Source organism: Dermacentor albipictus, chromosome 2 (genome assembly GCF_038994185.2).
Source record: "Dermacentor albipictus isolate Rhodes 1998 colony chromosome 2, USDA_Dalb.pri_finalv2, whole genome shotgun sequence".
Taxonomy (NCBI): Eukaryota; Metazoa; Arthropoda; class Arachnida; order Ixodida; family Ixodidae; genus Dermacentor; species Dermacentor albipictus.
Genome location: NC_091822.1, coordinates 155,788,380 through 155,805,884, shown reverse-complemented (window position 1 = coordinate 155,805,884; position 17,505 = coordinate 155,788,380). Strand labels below are relative to the sequence as shown.

Genomic DNA, 17,505 nt, shown 5'->3' with positions numbered 1-17,505 from the left:
AAATTTACTCTTAAATTATCCTGGGTAAGTTTTAAAGAAAATTTTCTATAGAAGGCTACACCTGAAGCTGCAATAAGAGTCAAAATGCTATTGTTTCCAACTTTTATCACTATTTTCACATAATGTTAGGGTTTTATCAATTCTCAGTGTTCACACAAACCTAAAAAGCCCGCAATATGGCATTCTATATGAAAAATATATTATTCTTAAAAGTTTTTATTAGCTGCATTTTTTTTCTAGTGGCTGAGAATGAAGATTGCCATAAAGATTATGGGTACAGTCATAAAAGATAAGCAGCATCACATTACAGTGCATAAGTTTTACGGCATTGGGTAAGAACAGTAATTTCATATGAACTGTCGCGCACAATGTAGTTTCGCTTCTCAAAGCGTCCCCATGGCTTCAGAAAGAAAATCTTCAGGTAGTACTATCTGCATTGAGGTGAAGTACCGCATTTTTTTTTTCAATAAAATTAGAGATGGTCAACAAAACAACTGGCACACAGCTGAAATGGAATAACATATATATGTATATATGGTGTACACAGCTTTTAAAGAAAAGATGTGTGCTTTAGTGGAAACGTATATCCCCCAAATCAGAATAACAGGCGATAGACAAAACCCTTGGTTCACGAAGTACCTTCGACGGCTAAGCAACAAGAAGAAAAGGCTATACGCAACTGCAAAGTGTACAAACTCACCCGTGGTATGGCATAAATATAGCTCATTTTTGAAAGTTTACTGCTCATCTTTAAAAGAGGTTTAAGAAATATAATACTCTCAAGATCTACCTTCACTACTTAAAAACAACCCCCGAAAACTCTGGCAGGCGATTTCACCTAATAGTGGCTCGCATCACATTTCACTAAGTGATGGAATTCAAGCTCCAATCAGTGACAAGGAATGCCCAGTCGTCTTTAATGCATTTTTTTCATCCATATTCACAATAGAAGGCCATTCAAATGTGCCAGAAGTCACTGATCTAGATTACCAGTACATGCAATCCATCAATATAACAGAGGATGGTATCAAAGGTCTCATAGATAACCTTAAGTTGACTACTTCTTCGGGTGTCGATAATATTAACTAAAAAATTTTGAAGAATACAGTCACGCTATCTAGCAAATTTTTATGCATTATTTTCCACCAGTCGTTACCATCAGGCCAGCTTCCCTTACACTGAAGAATTGCAAAAGTGATACCAGTACGGACGGAAGCACAGTTATCAACTGTGCTTCCGTCCGGACGACGAACCCAGAGGTGGCCGAGCAAGTGGCCATTGCACTCGCCATGCAAGACGGTCGGAGAGACAGGGTGTATAGCGATTCGAAAGCCGCCATCAGGGCATTCCAGAAAGGCCGGGTAGCCCGGCAGGTAGTTCAAATTCTGAAAGGCGCCAAACACGGCAACACCTCCATGCACTCGATCCTTTGGTTCCCTGCACACGTCGGGGCAATTGAGGGGGTTCCTCTGAACCTCAACGAGTCTGCCCACGAGGCTGCGCGTGGCTTTACTGACCGCGCTGCCCTCGGGTCGGGCGACTCTCTCCCCGGACACCGAGACGCTCCTCTCACACACAATGAAATAACTAAATTCTTCTACTTAGAGAGAAGGGTTTTCCCCCCGCCTCACTCCAAGTTAAGCAGGCCGCAGGCGGTCACACTAAGACTTCTGCAAACGAACTCGTACCCAAATCCGGCGTCCCTTAATAGCATATATCCAGAGATTTATACGAATTGTTCTTGCGTGGCCTAAGGTGAGGTAGCTACATTGCCTCATATGCTCTGGGAGTGCGGGTCGCTGGGCCCGAAGTTCACCAAGGAAGAGTGGGACGCCCTCCTGCGAAGTCCTGTCTTTGAGGATCAAATCCTGGCCGTCCAGCGCGCCCGCGATCGGGCCGGCAGACTAGATCTGTCAGTCCCGTCGTGGGATTAGCCAGGTGCGCGTTTTATCGCGCTTTGCTGGACCAAATAAAAGTTTATTCACTCACTCACTCACTCATACCAGTACACAAAAGTGGTAGCAAGAATTCCCCAGAAAACTATCGTCCAATATCATTCACAAGTATTTGCTGCAAAATGCTTGAACATATCATTGCATCTCACATATATCATCATCTGGAATCAAATAATTTTTTCTTTATTAAGCAGCATGGGTTTAGGAAAGGCTTGCCATGTGAGATGCAGTTACTAGAATTCACTACAGACTGGCATTTTAACATGGACCGTAATCTTCAAACAGATTGCTTTTTTCTTGACTTCTCCAGAGCCTTTGACTGTGTGGCTCACCGCCGTTTAATTTACAAGTCATCCGTTCTCAAATTAGGCTGCTTCACGCTCTCCTGGATTCGTAACTTCCTAACAAATCGTCAGCAATATACAGTCGTTAGTAATTTTACGTCACCCCTTGCATATGCCAGTTCCGGTGTACCGCAGGGTAGCGTACTAGGACCCTTGGTTTTTCTTATTGACATCAATGATCTGCCCAATAACATCTCATCTCATCCTGCATGCGTGTTTTCGCCGATGATTGTATATTATATCGACCAATTCGCAGCCTTGATGACCATCACATTCTTCAAGAGGACCTTCATCTTGTTACCAAATGGTGTGAAGACTGGCAAATGAAACTCAACTCGTCTAAATGCCAACTAATGACATTTACGCGAAAAACATCAATTCATAGCTTTTCCTATTATATAAACTCAAATATAGTATCTCAGGCATCAGCATATAAATATACTCGGTGTATATCTTACACCGAGCCTTTGCTGGGCCTTTCACATTGCAACCATATGCACAAACGCTTCCAAATCTCTTGGGTATATTCGTTGTAACTTGCGTAATTGCCCATCTAACATCCATAAATTAGCGTTCGTATCATTTGTACGCCCTTAGCTTGAGTTCGCGTCCCCTATATGGTCTCCCTACCATGAATACTTAAACCGCATGTTAGAAGCCATCCAAAACCGAGCTAGTCAATTTATTTCCCGAAATTACAGCTACCGATGAAGCATTACTCAAATGAAACTTGACCTTTCCCTTCAATCACTGAGTAGCCGACATGACATAGCACTCCTGTCCTTGCTCCATAGATATGTTCACCAAATGAAGCCATCAAACTTGCCACTGGAACGCGCGTCTTGCACATCACGATGACTTGATAATGATTTAAGCCTCACTCGCACAACCGCATTTAACATCTCGGCTCTGCCACGAGCGATTCGGTTATGGAATTCGCTTTGTAACAGCACTGTCCCTCAAATTAGCAATGATAAATTCAGACAACTACTGAACCTACAGTCTTCATAACAAATCTATTCGTCTGTACATATGTCATGTCATATAATACATGTCACATATGGGTCACGACTTTCTTTTTGCTGTTGTTATTGTTTCAATTTTGTTTGCTTTATGTGCTCGCGCTATGTACGTTAGTTTGCACGAGTGTTACATCGCTTTTTATGTTACCGTGAATTGTACTTTTCACCCCTTTCCCGACAACTCTTTGTATTGATTTGGCGTTTTTATTTGTTACACCGTTTTGCAAGAACGTGATCATTATAAACACTTTTAGCTCTCACATTTTTTAGCGCTCATATATCTGTTTTCTCTTGTCGTTTGTTCAACGACGCCCCCCCTTACTCAATGCTCCCCTTGGGGCCTGTAAGGTACTCTGAAATAAATAAGCATGCACGCACAATAAAACTTTGTTATAACCAAGTTCGAGGAGGAGCCAGAATTGCTTCATTATATCCATTACGTTGTTGGCCACTATTGAATCTATTGCCATATGAACCATAGGGTTTCATGCAATAATTATTATACGGAACTGTGGCACTGGTGTCTACAGGAGCTGCAAGCGGGGCGGTTAAGCCAGCATGGAAATGGCTAATGCATGGATTTGCCTAAACTTCGCCCTTCTGGCTTTAAATGACTTTGTGTTAATGCAAAGTGATAATTTTTTTGAACATTATTAAAATTGTCCAACGACAGGACCTGTCGCACAGAAACTCGGTATTGAAACCACTGCGCCACGTACACATGGACAAGTGGAGCCACTGCAATTAGTAGTGATTATTTTTCTTCAAAGTTTTATTGCCCTCTGCATTTTAAAAAAAGGTATAGATTAATTAGAAATTAGGGCAGATAAAGCATATTAAACGGAGCCACAAGCATGAAGCCGATGCACTGTATATATATATGTATCTATATATATATATATATATATATATATATATATATATATAACCACCCAGGACCTTCCTCCCACTGCCTACGAAAAATTCCTGGCTACGCCACCGATTCCAACACGTGCATTGGATCTGTCGTAATTTTTTTCCATAGTCGTCCATTATTAATAATATATTCAGCCTGCAACAATAACAACATACTTGTCCAACGCACACACTCGTTGGTGAACACCATCCAGAAGCCCTCCATGTTTAGTTATCAAATACACGAGGCAAAAGGAAATTTTCATGATCGCCTTTATTCACACAACTCTCACAAATGGCTCCACAGCCCCAGGAGATTTTGTTCACTAAACATGAGAGAGTGGCTGTGGTGTACATGCACACACACACACACATGTAGAGAGAGAGAGAGCAAGGAACAGGACATGGATGAGGAAAATAAAAGGCTTCCAGAACGCTCGCCACACAGGAACCTTAATATGCCTGCCAAGCAGTCACCTGCAGTGATGCTGCACAGCAGCGCTTCACCGGATCTTAAGTCAGTGCTTGTAACACCTATGCCACCACATTACAGCAATAGCATCATCCAGAGCTAGAGGCAGATGGCACCAGTCCCAAAACATGGGACCTTTTACATGTCGAAAGCCTCGTAATGACCACAAAAGATAAGCACTGTGGCAATTTTATTTTTGGCGACTAGCAGAATTTTGAAGAGAAGAAAAAAAAAGGAAGACTGCCTCGCACCGGGGTGGAGAAAAAAAACAAACCAAGGCAGGTATATACTGTCACCTCTACGATGTAAGTGTCTAGAAGGAAGAGTTAAGGGGTCAGCGACATTGCTTCCTTCCTTGTCGGTACGGCCTACTGGGGGCGGCGGAAGTTCTTGCCGGCGTAGACAGCATTGCCTCCAAGCTGCTCCTCGATACGCAGCAGCTGGTTGTACTTGCTCAGACGCTCGGAACGGCAGGGGGCACCAGTCTTGATTTGTCCCGCGCTCAGACCCACCACGATGTCTGCGATTGTCGAATCTTCGGTCTCACCGCTGCGGTGGGACACCATGGTGCCCCAGCCACTCTTGCGTGCCAGCTGATGACTGAATGTGCAGAGAGGAGTGGATACGGCCAACTTAGAAGCACAATGAAAGGCAATGACAAATGTATACGTGGATCAGTGCCACAATGTTCCGCGCAACAATTACTGTATTTACTCGTGTAGAGACTTGCACTCCCCGCTTTTCATGATCCAAATTTTAAAAAAGATTTCTTTAAAGATAACATTTTGAGTGCATAGCATTTTGATATCAGTAGATACCATCATTAAATGTCTTAATCTCGCTTGTTACCAGACCTTTCTGCCAGATTTTCCTGTAAAAATTGCATTTTAACTGGTACTTCTGGTCTCACAGCTGCACTATAAGCGGTATGCATATGCATGGAGTTCTTTCTATGGGAGGGTAAATGGGAGTCGGAAAAGGTCACATTATAGCCGGTTCTGCACTGTAAGCAGTTACATTATAAGTGATCTAAGCTGTTTATGCGTGAAAAACTCTGCAACAGAGCGTTGCTATTCAACTTACGCCCGGATCGATTCCGTGACGGTGCCGATCTGGTTGACCTTGAGGAGCAGGCAGTTGCAGGCATTCTTGTCCACGGCCGTTTGAATCCGCTTGGGATTAGTGACAGTCAGGTCATCTCTGAAAAGTTGAGCACGTTGGGGTTAACACCGACGCGAGTCTAGTAGATACGAACAGGAAGACTTTGCCATTACTGCTCTTAGAACTGATACCAAGGGTTACACAAGATGCTGTCCTGGTCACAGTGTTGCACGCCTGGAGAAGGTAACAGGACTAAACCCAATCGTTAGGGAATTCATTCCATATTCTGGCGAATGAGTACTAATGCAAAGGCAGCAAATTATTGATTCATTTAATATCCCAAGGATTTAAGAATGCTATTTAACGTTGTAAGACAACACAGGGGCTTCATAATTAACTGGCCATTCGGATGTCTTTCAAGTGCACTCAAACCATGGCACAATGAATGCTTTTCATGCGCACCCTGCTTGTACCGTGACTGGGTTTGAAGAGTTTATTGTAACAGGACGGCACTTTTGAAAATGTTCTAAAATTGTGAATGCAATGAAATGTGGTCGTTATAGCCAATAATTTGGTATATCTCAAATCGTTATAAGTAGGTCAGACTGTTTTACAAGCATTGCATGTCATAAATTGGCATCATCACGTGAACAAAGTGTCGGACACAAAAAAGTGTATCGTATTCTTTTCAAACGTTGCAACAAGTCACTCACTCTACCGAATGGTCTTTGATAGTACAGATAACACTAAGTCTAAATGCCTACATCACCCGGCATGCAGGCAGTGAGCCTCGCGCGTATCGTAACGCTTGTTGCATGTTTTTTCGTTTTTATGAAAGTGATGCAGCACACTAGCAAACCAGCCTCTTTTGAAACCACTCCGTGCTGACACCAACGGGCCCAAAATCGCTCGGCACGACTACCGTGGGCCCACAAGTGGCAGAATAATCAGTCTTGGCTAATAAGTTTTGTGGAACCTTGCAAGGTGGAGGAAAGTTTACGAAATGGACAATTTAATATTCACCTGTGTTGTGGCACGAAGCTACGAAGGAAACCGATACGGGTTTCTCAGAAAGAGCTTCACAGAGTAAAAAAAATTTGTCTTGGTCTGGCCTTAGTTCAAGATTCGTCCTGATCCCAGACAAGGACAAATCACTTTTTATTCAACTGCGATGCTTTCTTCCCGAGAAGCCTGTATCAACTTCCTTTGTAGCTTCGTGCTACAAAACGGGTGAATGTTAGATTCTCCCTTTCAGTGACGAGTCTTGCGTGCTGCTGCTGCACAGGTTTCTCGCTGACAACTGAAGCGCGAATGTGGCGTGGTGCCGTCAAAGCCAAAATGCAATGCAGTATATGTTCTCTAAATTGATAAATTGTGGAAGTGAATCAGGAAAAATGGAATGGGGTCAAATTTGTTCCGAGTGCTCACGAGACTTTTAAGACTCCATTCATGGAATCCAGTTTGAGAACCCCTCGGACCCTTGAGTATAAATGTCGTCCAATGACGAGCAACCCTCAACTCTGTGACCAGCCAGCCATAGCTTACCCGACAATCTGGATCTGCGTTGCCGTGTTAAGGGAAGTCCAGGCATCCCAGTCGTCCTGCTCAAAGGGGTCCTCAATGGAAGCGATGGGGTAAGACCGGATGAAATCCTCATACATAGCCTTCAGCGCATCCCGATCCAGGTAATTATCAGGGTTGGAATTCTCGTTCTTGAAGTCAAGATCGTACTTGCCTGCAAGAATGTGAATTGTTCAGTGCACCCACTACATGCCTTCAATAGCACTGCCTAAATCAATGGCAATAAGCAGTATTTTGGAAAGCGATGACACTGAAATAGAATAAGTTTTTTTTTTTTTTTATGGGGGTGCCATGGAAAATAGCAACTCCTTTAGTGGCAGATTGTCTTGGCAGAGCTTAGGCAACTGAATGTGATGAACAAATGTTATCCCTTGCTGTGAACGCTTATTTTCGCCTGGCCATAGGAAGATCAAGTGAAAACAGTGGCTCAAATTGAATGCAGCACTACGCTGACTTTTTCCCCAAGAAAATCACCCTAGGAGAGAAAAACTTAGAATGGTGATTGCCTTGAGATGTGACTTACACTGCCATGAAGCCACATCTCAAGGCAAAATTCACATACAGTCAAATGCCTGTATAATGAAGTGCTTGGAGCCTCAAAAATATTTCTTTGCACATGTCACTTCATCGTAAAAGTCGTGTACTGTGCAGCTCACGAAAACGTAGGCTAAGCAAGTACAGTCAATAAAAAAAAACCTTTATCTAACGAATTCAAGAGAGACATAGTGAAACAAGTCATCATTTTTTAGATTTGCACTATTTGACAGAATGGGCAACTGCAGTCAACCTTATTGCATCGAAGTTCACAGCATGCTCAGCAGCGAAACGCAAGAGCTAAGTAAACCTTTGGATAATCGTATGGTGCAATCGCCTCCCTTGCAGTCAAGATTCATGGTTTGTTTACAGGACTTTCATCACTGTTGCATTCATAACACATTCGCATTCTTTCCAACACAGGTGGCTTGACGATGTCGTCAGTTGTCAGTTACGATTACATTGTCATTTCGTGGTTAAATGTAACGTGTTCGTCAGGTGTCGCACCCGCTGAATGATGCCTGTAGTGTAGTAGGCCTACTAGTGAAATCTGCACGCTCGTCAAGTGTGAAGCGAGCACTGCTGTTAGGGCTAGCGCAGAGTGCACCGCTACATGCATTCGTTGCAAAGCAACAAATCAGCCACCAGGGACACCAAATTCCTTCGTTGTAGAGGTAAATTTGTTAGCAGTGTTCATAGTAAAGGCATTCACAATACATATGACACATAGGATCTCAGCCGGGACATAATCCTTCGTTATACAGGTCATGTCGTTCTAGATGGACTGTATAAACCCAACACCCTAATGATTTACACCGCAAGGCCGTTTCCTTGGTTTAGCAATCCCCCCCTCCCTTTTATTTATTTTTCCCTTTATACTCCTGCAACCCTCTTCTTCACTTAGGCCAATAAGCCATTCTGACATATAAATGGTCTATTCATTCATATGGAAAACGGTCATGCTTAAAATCATGCAAGGAAAACAATTCCTCACCATTCTTGTAGAACTCCGAGGCAGCAACGTCCATTCCAATTTCAACTTGTCCTGCGTACCCAGCTAAATTGATGGCCTCCTGGAGCAACTCGAGGGCCTCCCTGTTGTCCTGGAAGTTTGGCGCAAAGCCACCCTCGTCACCAACAGCAGTGGCATCCAAGCCGAACCTGTACACCAACATGAACGTTGAGCCTAAGCAGTGGTACATGAATTAGGAAGGAACAGCGCCAACCAAGACAATCACAAGAGGGGAGAACCACACAGGACAAGCGCCAGTGGTACAAAGTGGGGGAAATGTAGGCAGGTTAATAATACAGTAAAGCCTTGTTATAGTAAAGTCACATCGAACACAATAAAAGTACCCTTGTGGTATCCAATATTATTTACAAGCATACACACAGATATTGGGGGGAAAAATTGCGATAATGTCTATGGGAGAGAAATGCAAGTGAGGTGCTTCCGATGGGACAGCAAAGGATCTTCTGCTGACTTGGATAACCGTCGTCATCTTAAAGCACTGGATGAGGCATTGGAATAATAAATTACACACATGCGTTCTGCGCCGCCATGAATACAGAACACCATGAATACAACATCGGCGCATTGGCTGGCCAACTGTGGTCCAACCAAGCCAAGTCATCAGCCAGAATGTGCACGTTGTAGACAGACTTTTTGGACATGAAAGGACCTGCTCACGGATTCGTATTCCGTTACCGCAGTCGTCAGTCAAGCCTGTGTGTCTGAGCAAGATCCCTGATAAGGTCTAAGCGCGTGAACACATTGGTGGCGAGCTTATCACAATGGCTCGTCACCAATCACTATCCTGAGTGCACTGCTGAAGACACTAGGCCTAACCGAACCAGTGCTGCTTTGTCAGGAATATGCACCAAAAATTGCAGTTTCCATGGCAGCAACTTTGTTGATGCCAGAAATATTGTGGAACATCTGAAATTTTGGTTATTGCTGTTACAGATACGTGCTAGATGGCTAGGTGGCAGTGCCATGTTCAAAGAATCAGCAGTCAAAAAATCAGTTGGCAACTATGACATTTTTGCAACCAGAATATACATTTTGAGGCGTGCTTAAATAAAAATTTGTTTCATTATAATCGATACCATGTCAAACCACACATATTCAATTTTGTTATGGCAGGAGAATATTCCATTAAAATAAAGCACGGCCTACCAAATTTTATATTTATTTTGTTATGTTAGACTTCCATTAATTCGATCCTGATCAAAGGTCCCAGGTGGCACGTCCCCACATTTCTATGGGGCTACCTTTGGTTATTTCGATCCTAAAATTGGTCTTCACCACAGAATTCAAACTTGAACAGTCAGCATGCATGCGCCTGACCCCTATGGCACCTTTCCAAGAAAATTGAGCCAGAAATTGCCTGTGCGGTCAGAATCGAATTCTAAAACCGCGTTTGCAGCATCCGTCCGCTTTACCGCATAACACGACTGTACTGCGACGAAGCGACTAAAAACACTGCAGCGAAGCTGACTTCAGGAAACCGGCCACCGATGCCCACATAATATTTAGACCCTTGCCCATTTTTGTTGCTAAAAATTTGGGCACACGTTAGGTTTCTACTTTGGACACATGGAAAGTGGCCAAGGTTTTGATTCTGGGGGTGTCTTTGAATCGGGCAAATACTGCCAAATGAACCAGATGTGCATTTTGGAGTCTTTTTTTCTGCATATTGTTTAACATGCCGGATAACTTGATCAATTTCATCTGTCTCGTCATGGTTGAAATAATGCAAGTTGACTGCACCGAGGTTCAACTTAGGATTACATGACGAATATGCAACAAAATATGTTAGCTCTATTTCACACTTCGTGTGTAAGTAAAGTTTGTGGGAAACGAAACCAGACTCCCTGTATGGATTTTGCTTTTGATTTATTAACAAGCATATCTAATTAATGCTACATGCAAACTACACAGAACCAAAAATTAAACTGAAAACATGTGCACTGTATTGCGTCAACTATCGCATGGATAGGTTCAAGTCATTCCACTGCTGCTTGTGTCCTCACTGCTATAAACCTTGTTGCTCAGTTATTGAAGCCAGCAACTAGATCAAGCATACCAGCTTTCCATATGCGACAGGTTTCTATGGCACTTGTGGTCTTGAAGCATAAACTTGGCAGTGATGATTTTAGGAAGGACCATAAGAGAGGGGTACAGCAAAATTTAAAGCAAGCAAGGCAGGGTGATAAGAGGCCCTCCCCTGGGTGTAGACAGAATTCTTTTTAAACAATGCAATGAACGCTAGTGTCTCCGATTAAGTGGTGGCAATGCCAATGCGTAACGCACATTGGCGATGCACTAGGGACCGAAATTAGCAGTGCACTGGCAAAGCTTGGAGGCTGCACGGTGCCAGGTGTATTGTTCTGTCGTCAGCTCTATATCTAACAAGCATTTATATTTTGTGGAGGCACAATAAAAAGCAACAGCAAACAGTTCCAAGATGCGCAAAAGAGAAAAAGGCAAGAGCGCACTTTCTCAAAGGTCAATGGCAGCAAGTGAACAGGATCTCTCAATTACACTGGAGACACACATAAGTGCGAGCGTGTGGCATCAAACAAACGGAGAAGAAAGATGGTGATCCTCACTTCTTCTTGATGACATTCTTGAGGGTGTGGTAAACTTCGGAGCCCATGCGCATGGCCTCGGTGAAAGAGGGGGCGCCCGTTGGCAGGATCATGAACTCCTGCATGGCCAGCTTGTTGCCAGCATGGCTGCCACCATTGATCACATTGAAAGCAGGCACCGGCATGACCACCTTCGAGTTGCCCGCCAGGTCGGCAATGTGGCGGTAGAGCGGCACTCCCTTCTGCGCTGCACCCGCCTTACACACCGCCAGCGACACACCGAGAATCGCGTTTGCACCCAGGTTGCCTGCATGCAAACAAGAGACCAACTGCAACGAAATCTCGCTTTGGCTAATCTGGTTACAGACGAGTATGGCATATAGCATTAAAGCAATTTTGGACAGAATTTCAGTAAATATAATGTGAGCAATGCAACAGCTCCATGCAAGTTCTTATCCAACATGACTATATTTGTCCACTTCGGATGCTTTAGCAGTTGACAGAACTAAGAGATCAGTCTTTTGGGTGCAGTTAAGAAGTTGTGAATTGGTGCTCCCACAAAGAAAAAGGAATAATAATAAGAAAAAGCTTCCAGTAGTTTTATATTTCAGGCCTTTATCACTTCTGCTTCAAGTGCTAGAACATCACACTTTCGAAGAGAGAAAGCAGTTGAGGAATTGTACAACAATGAATAAACGTCATGCCTGATGAATGATGAGCAGTAGGCACATCGCAACAAACTTAATTCTTAATTATGTTTTCTACCTATTTGTCTGTCCATTGGAGGGCACTTGAGCCCAAGATTATGAGTTACTGAAATCGGAATACAGCCCGTGACAGCTTCACTCTTCATAAACCAGAAAAAAAAACTTTTTTTTTTCTAGCAGAGTTTTGATATTGAGTACAGAGTTTCTAGCATGAATGATAGGCAGTAAGTCTAAGCCTGAATGCCAGGTACTGAATGACAAGCAGGAAGTGTAACTTCTTGGATTACAGCAGAAACACTGGACAAGGAAGTTTGGTAAGGTCCCCGGATGCAGTGGTATCATGCATGCAATGTAGAGGAAATGCAATGTACACTTGTATTTCAGATCCTACGACAACTGTCTGTACAAATTCTAAACAAAGCCATACGTGGCTTGGGCTGAAGCTCACCTGCAGCATTCTGTCTGGTGTTGCACCCCTATTGCTGATAAGGTTTCCGCCATTTCTTTTTTATTGAATATGCTTATTTTTGGTTCTATTTTGCACATTTAGATGAAAAATAAACAGTTCGAGTATTTATGTGTCTAGTCTTTAAAGACTTGCACAAGTATGCTATAAAGAATCAACGTTTTCGCTTGTCTGTCAATGTTTCTACACGCCACTGCTGCTTCACCTTGCGCACGTTCCCCACTAGCACACTTCTGCAAATAACACGAGCACAAACACGGACCTTTGTTCTCGGTGCCATCCAGCTGAAGCATGAATTCATCAATGGCCGTCTGGTCGGTGACGTCCAAGTTCTTGCCAATGAGCTGGGGTGCAATCACTAGGTTCACATTGTTCACAGCCTTGGAAACGCCCTTGCCCATGTACCTGGACTTGTCTCCATCACGCAGTTCGAGGGCCTCGTGGATTCCAGTCGACGCTCCCGATGGCACAGCAGCACGAAACAGTCCTGCGGAAGGTGGGTTGCGCATTGCGAAAACCATTTATAGTGGGACAGGAGGCAAATATCTACTAAATTTGGCTAAACTGGCTCAGAACTCGCTTGCCATTTGAGCAGGTAAATAATGTGTGATAGATGTCATGTTTTGAGTGGAGTTACTATAAATGTTGCCAGGGTACATGTTACTTAAGAAATATAATAAACTAACTTGGCTCGATTACGGTTTCCCGTGCCATTTTAAAGCTCTGGCACAGACAGACATGTATGCACAGCCACAAAAAAAAAAATACATGTATCTAAAGAGAAAAAAAAAACTGCAGTGTAAGTAGGCTTAAGATTTCCAGCTGCTATTTATTTATTTTAGTTATATTTAATGCTCATAATTTTTTTTTCATGAGTATTGGTGAACCACAATTGCAAACAATGAACAGAACTAGATAAATGGCAATGTATTGTCAGATTGTATTTACTACTACATCACAAAAATAAGATCACAATGGAAAAATCTACAGTATAAGGCAGGCTATGAGAAGATTATGTCATTGCCCTTGATAAGCTATGCATGTTCCTTATCGGTACACTCATGCACCAACCATCCTGTTTGAGCTACATAGACACTCCCTATAAGGACAGGTCTGCGGACATGCTCTATCTCTACGGTGCATGTGATATGTACCATGTATGCTTGACGAACTTAGGCCGTGTGAACAGGTCTACCAAACTAATGCTTGAGGCGGATGAAGCATGCTAAGGACACTGCATTAAGTTTTCTTTACTGATAGAATTCCTGGTCTCAACAGTCCAATTACGATGGGAGCGGAATGCAAAAAATGACTGTCCATTTAGATTTAAGTGCACCCTAAGCAACCCCGGATTCAGAGTTCCTGTACAAGAAGAGTCATGAGCGTAGAAGAGCTCCGCAAAAAGCAGGACATTTAGGAACAAGCAAACCCGCCATTTTTTTTTTTTTCCAGTTTGTGTCCAAGTTACTTAGCAATTTAGATGGGGCGAGATGACTGGCAGTTTTGCAACATTACATCAGTTCCAACCACAATGAGACATTTGAGATTCTGGGGTTTTACGTGCCAAAACCACGATATGATTATGAGGCATGCTGTAGCGGGGGACACCGGAATAATTTCGACCACCTGGGGTTCACCTCAGGCTTGGTGAAAGAACACAGGCTGTGAATAGCATACGCTGTGGTGAACATTTCAGCCAAATTTTGCAGTCATGCCCGGCACATGGAGCTTGCAAACGGAGTGTTAAGTCACCTTTTTTTTTTTTCAAACGCTCTCTTTTCAACTGAAGCCTGCTTCTCAATCTTTTCTGGACGCTTTATTTCAGAATATAGCGGATTCCCATACATGGCTGTTTTTGGCCAGTAGCTGACTTCAATCAAGAAGGGTGTTTGGATCAATGCACTTCTTCCTACTGTTACTATGCACATTTATTGATGCACTGTAATAAACAGGTTGAAGTAAGCAAAAATCTGCTTTCGAACTTCGGCCACACTAGCCTGTGGTTGCCCAAATAAGAATTAAACTTTTGCCACCCCACTTCATCAGTGTCGTAGCCATTGTGACTCTCTAATTTTGAACACTCAACTAGTCTCGAACCACGCAAAACTTAAGGTCAGACCACACACACCCAGCACGCGCTCACTTCTGGTAAGATGCCTTGGCAGACTTTGCTTCAAATTGAGCTATTGATGGCGCTTCAAGATGCGCAAGTTGGATGTGGCTACTATCTGTCAGTCTAGCTGGAGCAGAACAAGGCCAATCCGCACCACATAACATGGCCAGGCTGGAGCATATGAGCGCACACTCAAGCCCTGTTGAGCAGAAACCAAACGTTGCACATATACACTACAGTTGCATGCAGCTGCGGTCTTCAGAACAGAGTGAATACCACGGCCACCACGATGAGTCCACTGGCTGAGCACACTGCAGCTCGCATAAGGATGACTGCGTCTGGCGCGTTGTAGGCATCAAAATAGGAAGTAGTGCCGCCTACATGAACATCCAAAATCAAATTAGAACTGCACGCCACAGTGACGTTTAGTAGGCGGAGCATTGCGGGCATGCCTTGCTTCGCCTTAGCCTTCGCAGTAATGATGTCGTTGAAGAAGGAGCAGAAGCATCGCGTAGAAGACGTTTGATTGCCAATAACTCAGCTTCTGCTGAACCCACTGAAGTACTTTTTGTGGCAACGTATTTCTGAAACAGTCTTAACTTAGAATGCATTTTTCGATTTTGATAAGAAGAGGTCCCAGGCCCCTTTAATGTGCACTCAATGCACGATACACGGTGCTTTTGCACATGCACGTTTCAAGGACACCATAAATTTGTGCACAGTATTTATCATTCCACTCCTGAGAGTCCATGTACATACACAGCAGCTTGCTGATTTCATGTGTTCCCAGCTACAGCAGGGAACACATACCAACTCTCTTACGTCTCTTACGGTAAGAGCTAGAACACTCTTACCAACTTAAAATATTTTAAATGGCACATGCTTTCTGGTAAAAGTGTGAACTCAGAAGCCCAGAGAAAATTGCATTCTGTTATTGGATACAGTATATATATATAAAAGCCTGTTTATTTGGTAGATGCCACCACTTCACCTGTGCATGAACATTAATGTCCATTTGCGGCTGCCACTCGCTTTAATGCCAAACAATCATTCAAGAGAAATGAAGAAATTCCCGTGCCCTAAAGGCTCTTGAGAACTTCCTGCGGAATAAGAGTAGTGGATGTGCTATGCCTGCTGCTGTCCTATACACACGCAGGTTATACAGGCCAGTTTTGGGAACATCCATGATCAAAGCAAAAATACACCAGAGACATATCAAGGCCAACAGGATAAAATCGAGCTCGAAAGCAACTCAAAATACACTACCTTCTGGGCCTTTGTGCTGCTCTTATTTTTAACCAAGCTTTGTTGGATGCATTCCAACTCAGAGAATGCCAACAACCTCCCAAGCAGTGACAGCTGTCGATTTTTGACCCTGGGGTAATTATTAGCAAACTCATTTATTGCAGCTAGTTCACATCCATTACACTATATTAACTTTTGAAATTGCTGCCAGTCTGCTTGTATGAGCAAGCAATAATAATAATAATAAATACTGCAAGCCCTTGGTAGCATTTCATGAAGCACTCCCATAGGTGTCCTTTTGCACTACTATTCCTGGAAAAGCAGGGCTTATTATTTTATTCTCGTTCTGTTCATATTTATGTAACAAAAAACATGTTTTTGCTCCGCAATGGTTATCTGTACCGCCCCCCTCACGCAATACTCCTTCTGGAGCCTGTGAGGTATGTGAAATAAATAAATACTGTATGTCAGGCAAGCTTACTCGCTATAAATGTTAGCACATAATGAAATATACGGAATAAAGAACGGATCGCCAGCCGGTCACAGGCAACAAAACGCAATCTTGCAGCATCAGTAGTGCGCTCGTGCGAATACGTGACCTTCAAAGCGTCATCACCCTGCATCGACCTATGACCTATCGAAATACGACAACATCGTTCATACCTTTCTCAGTCAGCAAGTCGACTTCCACGGTCGGGTTGCCCCTGCTGTCGAAGATCTGGCGGGCGTATATCTTCTTGATCGGCATTATCACTCTGCGAGAAAATTAGCGTTTAAAGCCAAATGACAACCGAAGTACCGAAGTCCTGCCTTTAACAACAGACGGTTCGGCACAACGCATCCGCTAGCACGATAGCACGAAAGCACGCCGGAAAACACAATAAAATCTATTTACTTCGAAGTGATGCAACAACTGTCAAACAGTGATTTTGATGCTCTAGATGACGATCGGGAGCTCACTATTGATTGCCGATTCAGCAGCACCGGCTGAGACGTCAAGAAAAATCGGGCGGATGCAGTAGCGCCGATCACGTATGACAATATAGATGACGGGAAGCGCTACTCGATTCGTTAGCCGCGGAGCAACCTTCCGTACTGGGCAGCACTACCTTTTCGAACCCAAGGTCGAACAATGTCACCCCAGGAAGGAAGGGTGAATCTGCTGAGCCGGCTTCGCTGGGAGGGTTACTGAGGGGATTCCGCTCGCCGCCTCGCCCTACGTGCAAAAAGGCGTTCACTTACGATTTAGCGAGGCTGCAAGTAAAGCGAAAGAGCAGTCTGCTTGGCCGCACACGCTTGACAGGTATCCCCGGTCGAACTGACCCGTGCCGATCGACTGCGGTACGCAAGGAACCGCACGAACGAGGACGAGGAGGCGACGTGGGAGTGGGGCAGTGAAAACGACCGCCAGGGGCGTTGAAGAAGATGACGCCTCCTACTTTTACTTGGCCTCGCATTGTGTACTTGCGCTATTTGC

General features: G+C 43.7%; 1 protein-coding gene across 2 annotated transcripts; it reads right to left on the bottom strand.

Annotated features, from left to right (window-relative positions):
• Positions 1–4,860: 4,860 nt before the first annotated feature.
• Positions 4,861–17,500, bottom strand: Eno (alpha-enolase). Of its 2 annotated transcripts, none has more exons than XM_065448609.1 (8): positions 17,271–17,500; positions 16,692–16,783; positions 12,933–13,157; positions 11,519–11,804; positions 8,898–9,064; positions 7,334–7,523; positions 5,771–5,887; positions 4,861–5,287 (listed from the first exon to the last, which is right to left on the bottom strand). In XM_065448609.1, the coding sequence occupies exons 1-8, from the start codon at positions 17,483–17,485 to the stop codon at positions 5,056–5,058; spliced, it is 1,524 nt and encodes a 507-aa protein (XP_065304681.1). In that variant the 5' UTR covers positions 17,486–17,500; the 3' UTR covers positions 4,861–5,055. The 2 variants fall into 2 exon arrangements, with proteins under 2 accessions (XP_065304681.1, XP_065304682.1); XM_065448610.1 differs by lacking the exon at positions 17,271–17,500 and adding an exon at positions 17,138–17,254.
• Between the last annotated feature and the right edge of the window lie 5 nt (positions 17,501–17,505).